Genomic DNA, 17317 nt, shown 5'->3' with positions numbered 1-17317 from the left:
TGGGGGAGGGGGTGGGGTGGGTAGGAGGTTGGGAGGGAAGGGTCATTAAAAAGCTGGTAAGTCCATATCAATCCATATTAGGACTTCCCTCACACATCTCACGTCCAAGACCAAGTCTCCCACTGTTTTCACCTCCCAGATTTTGTATTTCCTATAAGTACTTCTTGATGTATTGTCCTTGTATGGAACAGTGGATGTACTTCACCCTTTAGGTACACTCCAAGAACCTACAAAACACTCAGGAGTGTCTGGGAGGGTCCGAGGAAACAGCAACTTTTTCTCCTAACAATCCCTATCCTCCCCCAAAACAAACCCCTGTAATCCCTGGCTGTCTTGTGCTTTGGGGCTCCCATTCTCATCTGTGCCTGCTGCTAGGCTGTTTCAGGCACTTTCGTGGCGGGGACCATGCTCCTGAGCGGGGCAGATTCCTGCTGACTGGCTCTCGGGAGGATCGCGGTGCCGCTCCCCTCCGCACACCGTGCGCGCGGCAGGACCGGGGGCTGGGGGCGTGTCCCGGCCAAGCGCGCTCCCCCGAGAGGGTGTTCGCGGAGGTCAGCCGGCGCCCGGCTCCGCGCTCCCGCCTGCGTTCCCGCCCCCACGTGGGCACGGACGCGCTGCCCGCAGTCTTAGCTGGGTCCCTGCGGAAGAGAAGCGAGCGCCCACCGGCCCTACGGGTGCGTCCCCTTGTCAGATGACCCCAGCCTAACTAACACACGCGCGGGAATGCTGGCGGCGGGGCGCGGCCCTGCGGGGACCCAGGGTGGCGGTACCCCTGCGCGCCGCGCCCGCGCCCGCCGCCGCCCCCGCCGCTCCAGGTCTGCGTGCGCGCGTGCGTGAGCGCGAGCCGACCGGGCCCGCGACCCGCACCCGGGTGGCCGCCGCGGCTGTGCGCCCGCCAGGCTGGCCGGGGGCGGGCGGCGAGCCGTGGCGCCGCGCCCTGCCTGCTCGGCGCCCGACCGCGCCCCGCGCGCGCCCCGCAGAGCCTGAGCAGGCGGCGGCCGACCGCGAGCCTCCTTAGCGGAGCCCCATGATGTCAGCCGGGCCGGAGCGGCGGCCGTGCGGCGGCGGGGATGGGGCCGGGGACGCCGCGCTCCAGCCCGCACGCCCCTCGCCCTCCGACGGCGCCGCCGGCCCCAGCCCGCTCGCCCTGCCGCCCGCGGCCCAGCCGCCGCCGAGCCTGTGGCTGGAGCTCGGGCCCGCCTGCAGCCGGGCGCAGCAATGCCCGAGCGAGTCGAGCGGGCAGACGAGTGGCGACCTCGGCACCAGCAGCAGCAGCGGGGGCAGTAGCGCCGGGCTGTCCCCGGGCTCGGACTCCGACAGCAGCGGCGTGGTGTGCGGAGGCCGCGGCGGCAGCGGGGGCATGCGCGGCGCCCTGTCGCGCTCCTGGAGCCTGGAGAGCCTGCGCTCGGCCACCGCCGGTAAGGGCGCCGTCCGCGCCCCTGCCGCGCCCCGCGTCTGTCCTCTCGTGACCTGCCGCTCCCCCTCCCCCGCGACACTGTCTCGCCTCCTCTTCTTTCCTGTCCTCTCCTCCCTCACTCTCTCTGATTTTCGCTTCCATTTTCTGGTTCCTTGCTGCCCGCTGCGTCGCCCTCCAGATTCTTTTTCTTTTCCCTGCTTATCTTCTGATTTACCGCCGCCCCGCCTCCTGTCATGCCTGTCCCTTCTTCCCCCCACTTTCACCAGTGGGCTACCTGTTACAGCTGGGACCTTGTTTGCACCCCACTCCCGTAGCAGGGCGCGTCGTCAGCCGGGAGACTGAGTGTTTAAGGTGAGAATAGAATTTGGTCCTTGATGCAACTGTTCTTGCTTGACCAACGGCACGTGGCTGGCTTTCCGAACTGCAGTTTTTTGACCTCTAAAACGGAAGAAGGTGGGAAAGGGCTCGCTGGTCAAGGGTGGACCAGATTCATTGTGTTTGGTCCTGGCTTCAGGACAGAGGCGCCCCACCCAGAGGAGGGGGCTTGTCTCGGGCCCTCTGAAGCAAGCAGTGCTGTTTCTCCGAGATAGGGTTGCTCTGGGGTCCCCAGGACCATGTGCTCCCCGCTCTAGTCGGAGGACCGCGTTCTGGCTACAGATTGAGAAGACTTTGACCCTACGTATTAGTTAAGCAAGTCCAGAGTGGTTTTATAAATGGTGATCCCCAACCCTTGGTTAGTTGGCAAACTGGATTCTTTGTATTTTACTTCTTGCAAACATTCAAAAAGTTATTTTTGAGCCCCTGAAGTGGGAGCTGTAAAGGAAGACAGGTACTGCCCAGAAATCAGAAATCAGGCGGTAGGGGGCAGGAGGTAATGTGTGCATTATGCTTATGCATGGGGTAGAGGGTACAGTCTGTGGTCATACCCAGTGGTGGAGGTGGAAGTGAGGCGCTGTGTGTGCTCTGGTCAGAGCCGCCAACCCGAGAGGAGCAGGGGCTGGAGGTTGGGGGGGTGGCAAGCAGACAGCAGTTCCCACCCTCCCTCAGGGGTGGAGCATAGACCACGTTGAAGAGTAGAGTCAAAGGTTGGCTCCCAAGGGTTGTACCTTTACTGGCAGATACAGGGTTGGGACTCTGCTCTAAAGTCAGTGGGTTTAGACAAGGAAGGTGATGCCCAGACCCTTGTATTGAGCACTCCACAATTCTCATCTGCGCTGTCCCAAAACAAACACATGAAACTCAGAAAAGTTGATGTCTCCTCCAAATAAAAGGTTTTCAAAATTCTGCAGCTCTGACACCCTCCCATCTCAATTCCCTTGAAACTCTCCTTCCTCTCTGGGGTACTTAAGTAGAAACCCCACTTGAGAAAACCAAACTAGATAATACCATAAGTGAGACTTTAAGGAAACTGGCAAAGGACTCCTTTTTTTCTCTTTGCCCAAATGGCTTTCCTTCCACTTCCAGAGTGAGAAGACATACCAGCTCCACCTTAGCAATGGCAAACAGGCCCAGAGAAGCTGGAGGAGGTGCCCTGGTGTACCCAAGGATTCCTTTGCCCCAGAGCAGGGGTGAGGCAGATGAAAATGGAAGAAACCCAGGTTTATTAGGTGACTCTGAGATTCAGGGACTCTCCAGACCACAGCAGGGGCATGGAGGCAGCCTGGATGAGTTTCAGAGATAATAGACAGCTGTGTGTGTGTGTGTGTGTGTGTGTGTGTGTGTGTGTGTGTGTGTGAAGTTCTGGGGTGATGTGTATGTGTGTGTTGGGGGGTGGGGCAAGGTAAAAGCTAAGGCCCAGAAAACTGCTCCTTGAGGGACTCAGAGATGCCCCTATAATGGGAGGGCAGAGTTTAAAGCAGCATGATATTGGAAGAGTTTATGTGAGACCCAAAAGCAAATGCCATGCCCCTCACAGAACACAGGTATCACTAGACTTATGGACAGAACAATGCTCGTGCTCAGGGAGTGCTGGTCAGTAACCAACTATGGAGACCCAGGGCTTGAAAGCATTTTGAATCCCCTCTTCATCCTCAGTCCCATCCCTCAACCCTCTACCACCTGCCTTGTTTTGGGAACCCTGTATCAGTAATATCCAAAACCAGATTTGTAACAGTGTACTGCCATGAACCCTGTAGAGCTTTGTGAGTCCATGAAACCATCTCAACTGGATTCCTACAGAGAATTAAGCCCTAATGTCCCAAGACATCTACTGGATGCAATGCAAGAACTCTCTTCTCTTCTGGAATGGTACTAGCTATTTGCCATCCTTAGGAGGAATTGAGAAAATAAGCACTCAAGTAATACTCTTTGGATTTGTGGTTTAGATGAGGAGATCTTGGAAAGGCTGCCGTAGATGGGGAGTCAATGGGAAGAACAAAAGGAGAGTAATTTTTTGAGTACCTTCTATATGGCAGGTATGATGCTGCATGTTACCTCCTTCACCAAATAAAATCCAGTGAGGTAAGCATTATTATCCTACAACTCAGGTACAACAACAGGCCCAGAGAGATGCAGTAACTCATCCCAGTCTGCCTAGCTAGGTCATGTCTCCCTAGAGCTCTAGGTCTGGATCCATGTGATTTGATAAGGGCTCTTTGCCAGATTTGGAGTGGAGGCTGGGCCAGGTCCAAAAAGGAAAGGTTGTGTTGTGTGGGGGAGGACATATCAAAGTACTGTCTTGGCTATTTCCATGCTATTATCTTTATTCAACACTCATGGCTTTTTTCTAGATCCCAGTTACCCCATTTTCAAAACGAAGACATTGAAATCAAAGACCTGACCTCTTCTCTAATCAACTATAAAATTCCATGACTCTAGTCAGAGCTATTGATTTGGGGTGGATACCGTCTGTGAGTCGGCATTTATTGTATGCTGTGTTTCTGTTTGGTCTATGGCTCTAAGACAAAGCATGTGTGTGTTTAATTGAACTACGTTTTTCTCTTAAGAAAAATTAAGAATTACCAGTAAAATATCCTTAGCAAACTTAATTGTTGTTTTTGTGATTTTGTAATGGAGTGTATTGCTAAACATTTGTGTAGTTGTCATCAAGAACCAGAAAGGCTAGTACTGGAGACTGGAATTGCAGCTTACCTGCAGGGCAGAGCATCAGCCACGGAATCTACCAGAGACCTATAGATTCTCCTTATTTCCAAAAGACTTCTTGAATTTTAAATGTACACTCTTGGCATTTTCCATTGAAACCTCACTTTTTCTGGTGCAGAGAGGGCTTTCCTTAAAGGCAGAATCTGAAAATAAAACATAGATGACAAGGTGGAATTTCTGTAACCCTTCTTTCTGTCCTGCTCTTCTCATCTCCCCCTAAGCAACCACCTAGTCTCCATAGCCCTCAGCCATGTTACCACACTGCCACTCCTGAGCTAAGGCTTTTAAAATTCCTACTCTGGGTGTCTTGTCTGACAGAATTAATTCTCAGTTCAGGCTTCTGGAGTTGACAGTTTTTACTACCTGTGCTTTTGCATGGTTAATGCCTTATGATTTCTTCTTAGGAGAAAAGGCTTGCTACTTCCACATTCCTCTGCAAGTCCCTGAGGCATTTTTCTGACTTGGATAGGAATCAGACTTATGAGAAGGCTAGGCCTCTCTTGCAGTCAGACATTTATTTAACACTCATCATGTTCCAGGCACAGTACTAGGCACTAAGATGGTAGGCAAATCATACAAGGTTCTTGCTCTTAAATAAATGACATCACAGAAAGAGACAGACAGTGACAGCTCATTATAAGTGCTCTGATAGAAGTAAACCCAGTGGTATGATGTGTCAGGGGGAACCCATGGCCCCAAGCCACTCTCAGTGGAGGATTCTCTAGAAAGACTCACACAGCTCAGAAAAGCTGTTCCAGTTTATTATGGTGGAAGCATACAGATTAAAATCAACCAAGGCAAAATGATCATAGGCCATAGTCCAAGGGAAACCAGGAGCAAACTTCCAGATGTCCCCTCCCATGGAATCACATGGACCATGCTTGGTTCTCCCAGCAACAGCGTGCGTGTGACAACATGTAGGGAAATATTGCCAACCAGGAGAGTATGCTGAAGCCTTGGTGTCCAGGGTTTTTATTGGAGGCCAATTACTTAGGCATGTAGTGCCCACAAGACTGACCTTAACTAAAGTCTCCAAGCTCTCCAGAGTCACACTGATACAGTGTAGCCCAGGGACCCCATGGTCAATCACACTGTTAGTATAAACTGTCTGGAGTGGCTGAAGGCCCAGGTATACAAAGCCATTCTTATCAGGCAGGATATTTCATACCCTTAGAGTCAATCTCCCTCAAACCAGATGAAAGCCAGGTCCTTCTTCAAAATGTGTAAGGTTTGAACATCCCCAAGCCTTTATTGCACAGATGGGAAAGCTCAGAAGAGAGGCACCAGAGTCCACCTGTTATGAGGGGCAGAGATGGGGAGGAAGTGAGTCAGAGAAACCCTTCAGGAGAAGGTATTGCCTGAGTCTTCATGCCTGCAAGTTAGCTGGAGTGAGGAGTAGAAAGAGCCTTCATGAGAAAGGGCCAACATAAACAAATGCAGAACGATGTTCAAATGAAGAGAGCCTGTGTTTACTGAGTACCTGCACTGGGTACTGTATCAGGTGCTTTAAATATGCAGGAATTGCAAGTAATATGGAATGAGGAGCATTACAAGAGAGAAGGAGGACCAGGCTGTGGCTCCATGCTAACAACTGTGGACTAACAGTTCTTGGAGCTATGGAAAGGTTTCAAGCAGGATGTTGATGTGGTCAAATTGCTTGCATACTTCCTTTCCTTCTTTATTTTATTTTTGAAGTTATACACAGTAAAAGTTACTCTTTTTGCTGTATAGTTCTAAGAGTTTTGACAAATGTATACAGTCATGTAACCACCATGATAATCTAAATACAGAAGAGTCCCATTAATCTAAAAACTTAATGCTGTCCCTTTGTAGTCAACCCCTCTCCCCACCCCCAGTTCCTGGTTAGTCTAGTCTCCATCCATATAGATTTGACTATTCCAAAGTGTCATATAAATGGACTCATTGTATTGCCTTTTGAGGTTGACTTCTTTCACCTGGCATAACACATTTGAGGTTCATCTGTGTTTTTGCATGTATCAAGTTATTTTTCCTTTTAATTGCTGAATAGTATTCCACTTAATGGATATACCACAGTTTGTCTATTAGTTCACTAATTTAAGGACATTTGGGTTTCCAGTTTTTGTCTATTATAAATAAAGCTACTATGAACATTAGTGTACGAGTCTTTATATGGACATAATTTTATACCTAGGACTAAATTAGTGGGTGATTTTCTAAGTGTATCCTTAACTATAAGAAGCTATCAAACACTTTTTCAAAGTGGATGTACCATTTTCATTCTCACCATCAAAGTACGATGGTTCCCATTGTTCTGTATTTTTGTCAGTACTTAGTATTGCCAGTGTTTTATCTGTGTGATATCTCATTTGGTTTTAATTTGCATTTCCTCAATGAGTATGATGTTGAACATTTTTTCATATGCTATTTGCCAGATATATATCTTCTTTGGCAGAGTGCCTGAATGTTTTGCCCAGTTTTCACTGGATTATTTGTTTTCTAATTACTGAGTTTTGAGAATTCTTCATATATTCTGAATACAGATACCTTGTCAGATATGTGATTTGCCAATAGTTTTTCCAGTCTATGGATTGTATTTTAATTATTTAACAATATCTTCTGCAGAGCAAAAGTTTGTAATTTCAGTGGAACCCAATTTATAATTTTTCTTTTATGGACCATACTTTTACTGTTGTATCCAGGAACTCCTTTACTGAACCTGAGGACACAGTGTTTCCTGTATTTTCTTCTAGACAGTTCCATAATTTTACATTTTATACTCAGATTTTTTTAATCCATTTTGAGTTAATTTCTATATAGTTTGAGATGAGGGTCAAATTTCTTTTTCTTTTTCTTTTTCTTTTTCTTTTTTTTTTTTTTTTTTTTTGCTTTTGTGTGTCCAGTTTCGTAGCACCCTTTGTTAAAAAGGCTATCCTTTCTCCATTGAATTGCCTTTGTCCTTTTGTCAAAAACCAGCTGTCTACATTTGTGCCTCTATTTCTGGACTCTCTGTTCTGTTCCATTGGTGTAAGGGTCTATCTTTTTGCCCATACCATTTGTCTTGAGTACTGTAGCTTTATAGTATGTCTTGAGAAAGATATATGAACCCTCTCATTTTATCCTTCTTTTTCAGTATTACTGTAGTTATTCTGGGTTTTTTGCCTTTCCGTATGCAATTTATAATCAATTTATCAATATCTACAAAATGTCCTTCTGCAGTCTTGATACAGATTGTGATGAATCTGTAAATCAGTTCGAGGAGAATTGAGATCTTGACAATATGAAGTCTTCCAATTTTTGAACATTGTACATCAGAGGCTAGGAAGCCAAGCCATGGACTACCCACCAGATATCACCTCTAGTACCTACAGATTTGGGTGAATTCCTCCCTTCTAAAAGTTTCCTAAATATCCTCATGTTCCTGGGCCTGCCAGAAACTGACCTTCCTCACTGACCTATAGGGCTGGGAACTGTAAAAGCCCCAAATCTAACTAGTTTTTCCAAGAAGGCTTTATGAGCATTGGCTGCATAAAGTCAGTTTTAGTTCCTTAAAAGCATTTCAGTGTACTTCATTAAATTCATATTCTTAAATATGATACTCTGTGCAAGGCTTTGGTTGTATAGCCAAGTTTCCAGGTGTTCCTCCTGTTAACAAGGAGGATAGATACTTATTGAACCTATGCAAACAATTATATTGCTATGAAAATAAGAATACTCAGAGTGTCCAAATTCTAGAGGGCTCAGGCAGGGAGAGAAATGTGTAATTAACAAATGTTTAATTTTACAAAAGCATGGTCTACCAAATGGTTCTTCTTCAGCTGAAGGTAACTTAAGAGGAAAAAAGTGGTTCCTTATGTATCCAGAAAATAGAACATTAAAATATTAACAATATTTCAAAGAAAACCCACAATCATCCCTCATCAATTCATATAGTTTAATATAATTAATTATTTCTCTGGTCTGTCTTGGTATTGCAGTCTCTAAAACCCATCTGCTTCTCTGCTAGAGTTTTAGGAATCCACTATTGCAGTCTCAAACCCGATTATGTAACATCATCAGAACCCTACACTCAAAGGTACCTGTCATAGTCCCTTTCATGGGATTTTGAGACACTTCGTTGTTGCAGCAGCTCTTGGGCCAGTAGCTGAAGCATCAGAATAAAACAAAACAAAAAAACTATCTGCAGAAGACTTAAAGTGTCTGTGGTTAAATTATTACTAATAACTTTAAAAGTGAGAGATCTCATGAGATTCAAAATAAGAATAATAAAACAGACAAGGAATTTTAGATCTTTCTGCAGTATACAAAACAAGATAATAAAGTCAATCAAAACATTTGAGACATAATTATAAACATAATGATTATCCCTATTTTCAAAGAAGACGGTTAACATTACAGCTAATTTATTAAAATAAATGAACATAATCTTTACAGAGAAAAAAATCTTCTGATATAATATATAATAATCCTGAGAAAATTTATTACGAATATACAAACCATGTAGTTAGAATATAGCAAGAATACCTATAAAGAGATTGAATAGTTTGGAGCAGGTCCTAAACATCTGTATATTAACAAAATTGCTGCATACGTCTTATTATTTCAATCCCTAATTGAAAACTACTGGCCTACAAAATGCTAGATTCAAATTAAAAAAGTAAAAGTTGCAACCAAGTTAACATTTAAAAATAAATGAGATCATGACTTATAATGCTATGTTATTGTTGTATGATACCAGGCAAAGTAGGATCAATACTCTGATAAATAGGAACACATCATGGATAGTAAGGGCATTGGCAATTCTCTATGAACTTGCCATAAAGCATACAATTTCTGAAATACTTATGTTAACCTTTTATCCATTCACATTTAACCTAGGGAAGGTCAGATATTTCTTTTGGACTTGACAGGTCTTCCCATCAACTCATCTATGGTAACATATCAGATAAACATAAATATTTATAACACTTGTATTTTTTACAAGGTGAAAGAACAAATGCTTTGTGATTTTCCAAGAACCCTCTGGGAGATCCCAAAGGCAGTTTCAGGTTCAGAAGTTATCTTTAAGAATTTAATTTTGGAAAGACAAAATATCAAAAGTTGTCAAGAGATTTGAACAGTGATTATGATAAGATCATGGGTTACTGAACAACACTTGACTATCTGTGTAACCAAAGTGTATTTCTAAAATAAACGTGATTGCGGGGGCACCTGGGTGGCTCAGTCAGTTAAGTGTCTAACTTTTGGCTCAGGTCGTCATCTTGCGGTTCATGAGTTCAAGCCCCATGTCGGGCTCTATGCTGACAGCTCAGAGCCTGGAGCTTGCTTTGGATCGATGTCTCCCTGTCTCTGCTTCTCCCTGCTCACACTCTTTGTCTCTCTCTCTCGCTCTCTCTTTCAAAAATAAATAAGCATAACTGTAAGGAATCTTCGCTCTTGTCTAATTAAGAGATCTTTGTGATCTGGAGTGATCAGAGACATGGCAAAGTCAACATAAACACAAAGATTGGTTTCATAATATACAGAATCTCTGCTGTCTAGGCAAAGTACACAGAAAGCAATAAATAACCCTACACAACCTCATATTAAGAGAAAACCAATAATCCAAGAAATTTTTGTCGTTTTAACAAAGGGAAAACCAAATTCTTCTTTTTTTTGCGTAAGTATAATATTTGATACTATAGCTCCTTTTGCTAATCTTATAAAACCTAGCAACTCTTCATCAGCTTTGACCATGACAAGTTGAACTCTTCTCTCACAACTTTCTAGTTCTATCTATACCCCTCACGGTATACTTCTCAAAGTAGAGAAAGGAAACACATTCATTAAAAGACCCAAATACATATATATAGTCTCTCTGTAGCATTAAAAGAACAAGAATACATAAACTTTATGTTTAGTAATCAATGAACGATTCAGTATTCTATCTTATTGAAATAATCTAAGTATCTATTGACTATCCATCAGTTAACTCGAAGGTTAAGTGACATAAAAATCTTGGAAATTATATTCAAGTTGACATACTTACTATTGAAAGAAAACTTGTTAGAATAATGATTCAAATTTGTTAAACACAAATGCATATTTTTCATAATGGTAAACATTTAGTAACAGTAATGCTAGCTTACTAGCATTAGCTTACTAGCTAGCTTACTAGTCAGTAAGCCTGTGTAAGTTTAGGAGGAACATACCCAAGTAGAATAAAAACCTACACATATATTAGTTAACACTAATAATTATTTAACATATAGAAAACATCACTCCATTTATTAAGTCACATATTAAACTAGTCTTGTCTGCCAAAGATTTACCTAAATTATCTGAACTTAAACAGTTAAACTGTTTCTGAGTTATTTTTTTCACGTTGAAAATATTTTAGGTTCAGGGCACCTGGCTGGCTCAATCACAACAGCATCCAACTCTTGAACTTGGGGTTGTGAGTTCGATCCCCACACTGGATATAGAGATTACTTAAATAACTAAAACTTAAAAATATATATATATATTTGAGGTTCAATTTCCTTAACTTCTTTAATATTAGGAGTATTCAATTATTACAAATGCTAATTTATTTTCAAGCTGATCAGAATAGAACTCCTTTAAGAGATTTTATGATCCTGGGGCGCCTGGGTGGCGCAGTCGGTTAAGCGTCCAACTTCAGCCAGGTCACGATCTCACGGTCCGTGAGTTCGAGCCCCGCGTCAGGCTCTGGGCTGATGGCTTGGAGCCTGGAGCCTGGAGCCTGTTTCCGAGTCTGTGTCACCCTCTCTCTCTGCCCCTCCCCCGTTCATGCTCTGTCTCTCTCTGTCCCAAAAAAATAAATAAAAACGTTGAAAAAAAAATTTAAAAAAAAAGAGATTTTATGATCTAATTTGGTAATACTGCCTGAAGTTAGGAAAATATTACACACCTACACAGTGAGAGGGAAAGACCTTTCTGATTACAAAGAGAAAGCTCCTAAAAATTTCAGGCACAGGTCAAGCATACACAGAAATACAAAACTCACTAGTCCAGATATCCACATGCTGGTGGGCATGAAATTCTTAATTGATTTGACCTTAACATAGACAACTAGACAAACAGAAGACAAACAAACCAGATTCTCTGCCATCTTCACTCAACAGAAACAAGATCTCTATAAACCATTATCTGTTTACAGAGATCACCAAATGGTCAAACCAAGAAACCAAATGAAGCCAGCACCAGAAATCAAGTGAGCACTCAAAAGGAATCAAAATCAAATCCTTGCCATGCTACTGATGGACACAAGTGCAGAGCCCAGGACCAGGAGCCCCACACACCACTGTTTCCCCATCACCATTTGGAAAGGAGGGGCTCATCAACTGCATGGAACAAACAGGGATCAGAAGGCAGGCTCTGGCACTGTACACGTCACAGAACCAAAACTGCCAAAGATGAAGAGCACTGGGCAATAGAGATGGTTTTATTCAGGCTACTGCAGTAGGGAGAATGTTCCTTACTGAGGAAAGTCTTGGAGAAGAGGGAGAAAACTTGGGCTTTTATAAAACAAGAGAGTCCTTACAGGACAGAGGTAGTCTTACCTTAGGATATGGGAGAAAAGGGTGGTACTTTGTGGTAGCCCTTTCACAGAACATGAAAGGATCACAAAAGGGGGAAGTTTTTCTGTTTTCTGGGACCACAGGGCTCAGCTGAAGTTCAGCATTGTCAGAATTGTTCTTTTCTTTTCAATTTTCAGGAGATTATGTAGATTTGGGATTATTTTTCCTGCAATGTTTGATAGAATTAAGCAATAAAATTGTCTGGGCCTTGGAGGATTCTGCTGTTGTGGTTAGAAGGGTTTGTTTTACTATGAATTCAGTTTCTTTAATAGACATATGATTATTCAAATCATGGACCTTTGATAGTTGGTGTGTTTCAAGGAACTGGTCCACTTCAACTAAATTTTTGAATGCATAGGCATAAAGTGTTCATAGTTTTCCCTTATTGTGGTTTTAATGCAGGTAGAGTGTCCTTGCTTTTCTTGTTGTTATTGGTAATTTGTGTCTTCTTTCTTTTTTTATTTTTCAGTCAATCTAACTAGAGGTTCTTCAGTTTTATTGACTTTCCAAAGAACCAGCATTTGGTTTCGTTGACTTTTTTCTATTTTTCTGTTTTTAATTTCATTGATTTCTTCTCCTTATTATTCCCTGTCCTCTGTTTTCTTTGGGTTTATTCTGCTATTTTTTCCTAATTTCTTAAGGTGTAAGTGTAGATAATTAATTTGAAACCTTTCTCTTTTTCTCATAGAAGCATTTAAACCTATGAGTCTTATTCTAAGCACTGCTTTAGCTATATTTCACAAATTTTGATATGTTGTGTTATTTGTATCCAATTAAAAATATTTTTTAGTTTCCCTTGTGACTTCCTTTTTTATCCATAGATTATTTCAATTTTTTTAAACTTCCAAATATTTAGGGATTCTTCCAAATATCTTTTATTGATTTGTAGTTAAATTCAATTATTGTCAGAAAACATATTTTTGTATGATTTAGTTCCTTTAAATTTTTAAGGCTTTATTTTGTGGCACAGAGTATGGTCTATCTTGGTTAATGTTGGGTGCAAATTCCATCTTAAAAGATCATTTTTATTGTTATACAAGAAGAACAATTAGGAGTCCATCATTAACTAAGCTGAGCTGGAGAGAGTTGAGCTGCCAGGTTTTGGAGTAACTAATTAAGACATGCCAAAATGAAGCACAAGTCCAGCCTTTAATCACTCACTATGATATATAAGCAAGAAGAGAAAGTGCTGGCTCCCCCAGTGTTCCATTTTCCCAACTATCAGGGCAGATGGGGAGAATGTGTCACTACTGAGAGAGGACAAAACAAAAGACTCCTATTGTCTAATGGACAGGGGGGCAGGGGTTGGGAGCAGGGAAAGGATAGGAGTACTGGGTACTGAGTCAAAGTGGAGAAAAACATCTTCAAAGTTTCTCTCCCCCCCCCATTAGGAGGTCTCTGCAGAGGCACCTGAGGAAGGCCAAAGGTCCCCAATAAAGAGGTCTCCAAATGGAGGCGCCTGGGCTAGAAATGCAAGTATGTGTGGGAGCATGGCTGGCCAGGAGGCCTGAGCCTTAACTACAACTCCCTTCAGAGACTGCAGTGCACTGTCTGCTGTGGGCAATGGGTGGGGCGGGGGGGGGGGGGGCGGGGGGAGGGACAGCTTTCCCCAGGAAAAGTCTTTGTGATTGCCTGTGATCAGACCTAAAAGATCCCACATAGGTTTCTGGCCAGAAACCAGACTCTTCACAGTCTCTTGTGGATATCTAAGCAAGTCAAGATGGTGGCCATGAACTAAACCACTAATAGTAGGGGAAGACTTGAAAGTAGATTTCACAGGTGTGGAGTAGAAGATGTTGCCAGGACTTGGTAATAGATTGGTGTCATAGTTGTGTTACCTGAGAAACAGACTCAGAGAGAATCAACATCCATGAAAGAAGGGGAAGGACCTTCAGACTTGTCTTGATTTGGGCCAAGATGGCTCAGCCTTTAGCCTTCCACATTGACTGACTGTGGGCAACTGGATAGAGGGGCAGGGACTTTGGTAAAGGGTCTCCTTAAGGCTTTGGCAGTCCCTGAAAGGACTGTTACTGAAGACTGCCATCAGTTTCCAGCATTGGGCAGCAGGTCTTTTATCAGAAGGAGAACTGAGTGGTGGCTCACAGCAAAAGAGAGTCTATAATTCCAAGATGTTTGATCTAGATACCTGGGTAGATGGAGATGCTCTCACTGAGGTAAGTAGTCCAGGACAAACAGGTTTAGGAAAGGAAGATGATGAGTTAAGTTCTAAACATGTTGACAACTTCGAAATCAATAAATAGTGAGGATCACATCCTCTTCTAAGCGTACAAAGAATTAATTGCATTAATCATGTTTTTATTTGCTAATGCTTTGATGTCTTGGGGCCTTGCTGACACCGTGGAGAAAGCCACTCCCAGATTACCTCTTTCCCAGAGAGCAGACACTCCATCTGAGACCATTCTCTTCTAATGAAGACTGACCAATCCAGAGCCCACACTCCCAACCCCCTCTTTTATGGAGCTCTCACGCTCAGTGCCACTATCTATTCCCCTGCCCTAATCATCCCAGGGTCAATATGCTGAAATTATTCACACAAGCCCATTCTAGGCCTAGTTACCCCACCTCACCTGAAACCACCCATGTTTTCCCCCACTCTACGTGCCTCCTTACTGATGCTGGTGCTTCCCCATGTGGCCTTGCATGGCATACCACACTTCCTGTTTGTAGGGAACTCTGAGTATTAATTTATTCCTTCATGAAAGTCGTTTCCATGTTCCCATGTCTTAACATAACTGATTAAAACAAATCTGAGGTACATTTTTAAACACCAACTTAGGTGATCTGGGCTTCCAGACTTACCAGTTAGGTACCTCTCCACCCACCGTCTGCAGTCAGTAGTTGAAAGGTGCAGATGAGGAAGAGAAAGAAGAAAGGCCACTTTAAGGATTTTTCTATGTACCTCACAGCTATCCTATTTCATAAATAAGAAAAATGGGATCTCACAGAGTTTAAGTAACTAATTTACAGTGATCACATCACAGCTGCTTGATTGTCTTACAGTTGACCTTAGGTCTATCAGATTTCTGGAACTGTTTGTTCATTTTAGCTGCCTCTGCTCTGAGGCTTCTATTTAGTCTCTGCTGAAAAACAAGGAATTAATGCATGGGGAGCTTGTCTGAGGCCATTCACGTGAAAGTGAAGCTAGAAATGTGTACCCGAGAGCATGTGGCCTGGAGCACTAGTCTTGAGCACTGTTCAGGGAAATCCATAGATCAAATCAGTTTGGAAAGCGCAGGTTAAAATGTATCAGAAACCATAATTTTATCTGCATGTAATGCTTTCAAAATTCATTTGACTCCACAATTCCTGTGTGTGTGTGTGTTTGCACGCACACACATGTAGGTGTACATCTGAGGTACACACAGGAAATGCTGACCTCACCCTTCAGTTTCCTGCTTGCAAGGGCACCGTGGGATACCATAAGCCTTTCCTGGGCTGTGAGGTCTCTGACAGGGATGGTTAGATAGTCGGGTGAGAAGTTATAAGGGAACCTTCTGAATAATGCTCCCTAAAATCAGCAAATAATAGTGCCAGCAAATAACTGACTTTGAGGGGAGGAGGAAAAATGAAGCCAGATGTGGAAACTCTTACTCCAGGAAGCTTCAGAAAATCAGATAGACAACTCTCAATGAATCCAAAAGTCTCTACTGAAAACCTGACATATGTTAAGATGCATTGAAGAAGAGATGGGACCCCATAGACTGGAGGCTGGCAATGTAAAATAAGAGATACTAGCTTAGGTAAAAGAAGGGATATGCTGTAAGAAAGGCAAAATGCAGTCTGGCCTGCAGAAAGCCTGGGAGTCAGGCAGGGGTGTGTGTGTGTGTGTGTGTGTGTGTGTGTGTGTGTGTGTGTCTATGCTGCTTTTCTGTGCATCAGCTTCCTTCTTAGTCTGCTTAGGAAAGCCTTTTGCAGGTTGCCTGGAGCAGCTCACAGTGTTCAAGGTCAAATGTTGCAATCTGTCCTCACATTCCCAATTTGAGGTCCCTTGAGGGGGATCCATGCCTTAACACGTGTAATCATCTGAAGCCAGCACAGTCACAATTGCCTATTTCCAAGAGGTACCTACAGCAGGGATTTTCTAGTCTCATTAAAAAGCTGCTATTTACACACAAGAAGCAGTGGAGACACTGTTGCTGGAAAGCAGCTCAGACACCACTGTTGAGGAGGCTGAATGGGGAGAAGCTCCTGTGCAGGCTGGCGAGATTGGCTCCGAGAGGTTTGAGCTGGATGGATGTGGAAGTGCAGCTGGTCTGTGCTTGTGCTCAGGAAGAAGGGGGCTGGGGGGCTGCTGGATGGAACTCAAGACCTCCACTAGCAACTGCGGGGGCAGGTTGGTTTGGGGCCCAGCAAAGGGAGCTCTTCTTATGGGCACACTTCATTTCATCAGTGCCTCTGCCTGGTTTTCAGGTTGCAGCCATCTCCCCCAAGAAAAGAAAGGGTCTTAAACGGGCAAATTGTGAGAGACAGGTGAAATTTTGGGAAAATAATTGGCAGTAGGTACCTAATAATAATTGCTTCCAAGTACCTGCAGTCCCAGTGCATCCCTTCACCTGGCTTCTCCCCCTTTCTCCTGCTTCAGGCAATTCATCAGGCTTTGAAGCAGGCTTCCCTCCCTCCCCCTCTCAACACTGTCTGGAGTGCCTTGGGTGCCCTGCCCGAGGTGGTCTGCATTGATGGGGCAGGGGCAGTTGGGAAGAGCACTTCCCTGGCCCTGAAGCAGCCACAGGGAGAATGAGACCCCTTCAGTGTGTTGTCACATCTCACCCACAATGCAAGTAGACCGGCTCTTCTGTATTCCTACACGGCTTTCTTTTACCATGTCTGTCATGGTGCTCCAGCAAGAATGCAGCTGGACACAGGGGGCCCAGGACACAGCCCAGGGAGCAGAGGGCAGTGCAGGGCTGTACTGTGCTGTCCTGGCCCTGGATACATCCATGCTGGGCCAAAGGGAGACAGTTCTGTGAAGTCTGAAGGTAGCCAGCTTTCCCAGATTCTGGAAGGAGCTCTTCAAGAGCCCAACGTGATGGTGGATCTCCACATTCTGATGCTGCCTCTCATGGGGGTTGTAGGCTGAGAGCCTGCAGACCGTCAGCAGTAGGTGCTATGAGCTGTGTCAAGGCCACATTCACTGTGAGATTTTAATGGAAATGCAGCTTGTGAATGTAGTGAAAGATATGGATTAACGTTCTGTGCCTCAAATATGATCTTCTAATGT

General features: G+C 44.0%; 1 protein-coding gene across 5 annotated transcripts in view; it reads left to right on the top strand.

The window, feature by feature from the left end:
* Positions 1-17317, top strand: part of ARHGEF4 (Rho guanine nucleotide exchange factor 4) — a 173077-nt gene that overhangs the window by 82167 nt on the left and 73593 nt on the right. For 2 of the 5 annotated variants that reach the window (XM_047869527.1, XM_047869526.1), the window contains exon 1: positions 964-1418. The exons of 2 other annotated variants lie outside the window; for them this stretch is intronic. In XM_047869527.1, the coding sequence (XP_047725483.1) occupies positions 1071-1418 (348 nt within the window). In that variant the 5' untranslated portion in view covers positions 964-1070. Of the gene's footprint in view, positions 1-659; positions 675-963; positions 1419-17317 lie in introns of those variants that run through there. One more of the 5 variants, XM_047869531.1, reaches the window with a different exon arrangement.

This window comes from Prionailurus viverrinus, chromosome C1 (genome assembly GCF_022837055.1).
Source record: "Prionailurus viverrinus isolate Anna chromosome C1, UM_Priviv_1.0, whole genome shotgun sequence".
In the NCBI taxonomy this organism is placed as follows: Eukaryota; Metazoa; Chordata; class Mammalia; order Carnivora; family Felidae; genus Prionailurus; species Prionailurus viverrinus.
Note: the sequence above shows the minus strand (reverse complement) of the source record. Positions and strands in the feature narration are given on the sequence as shown.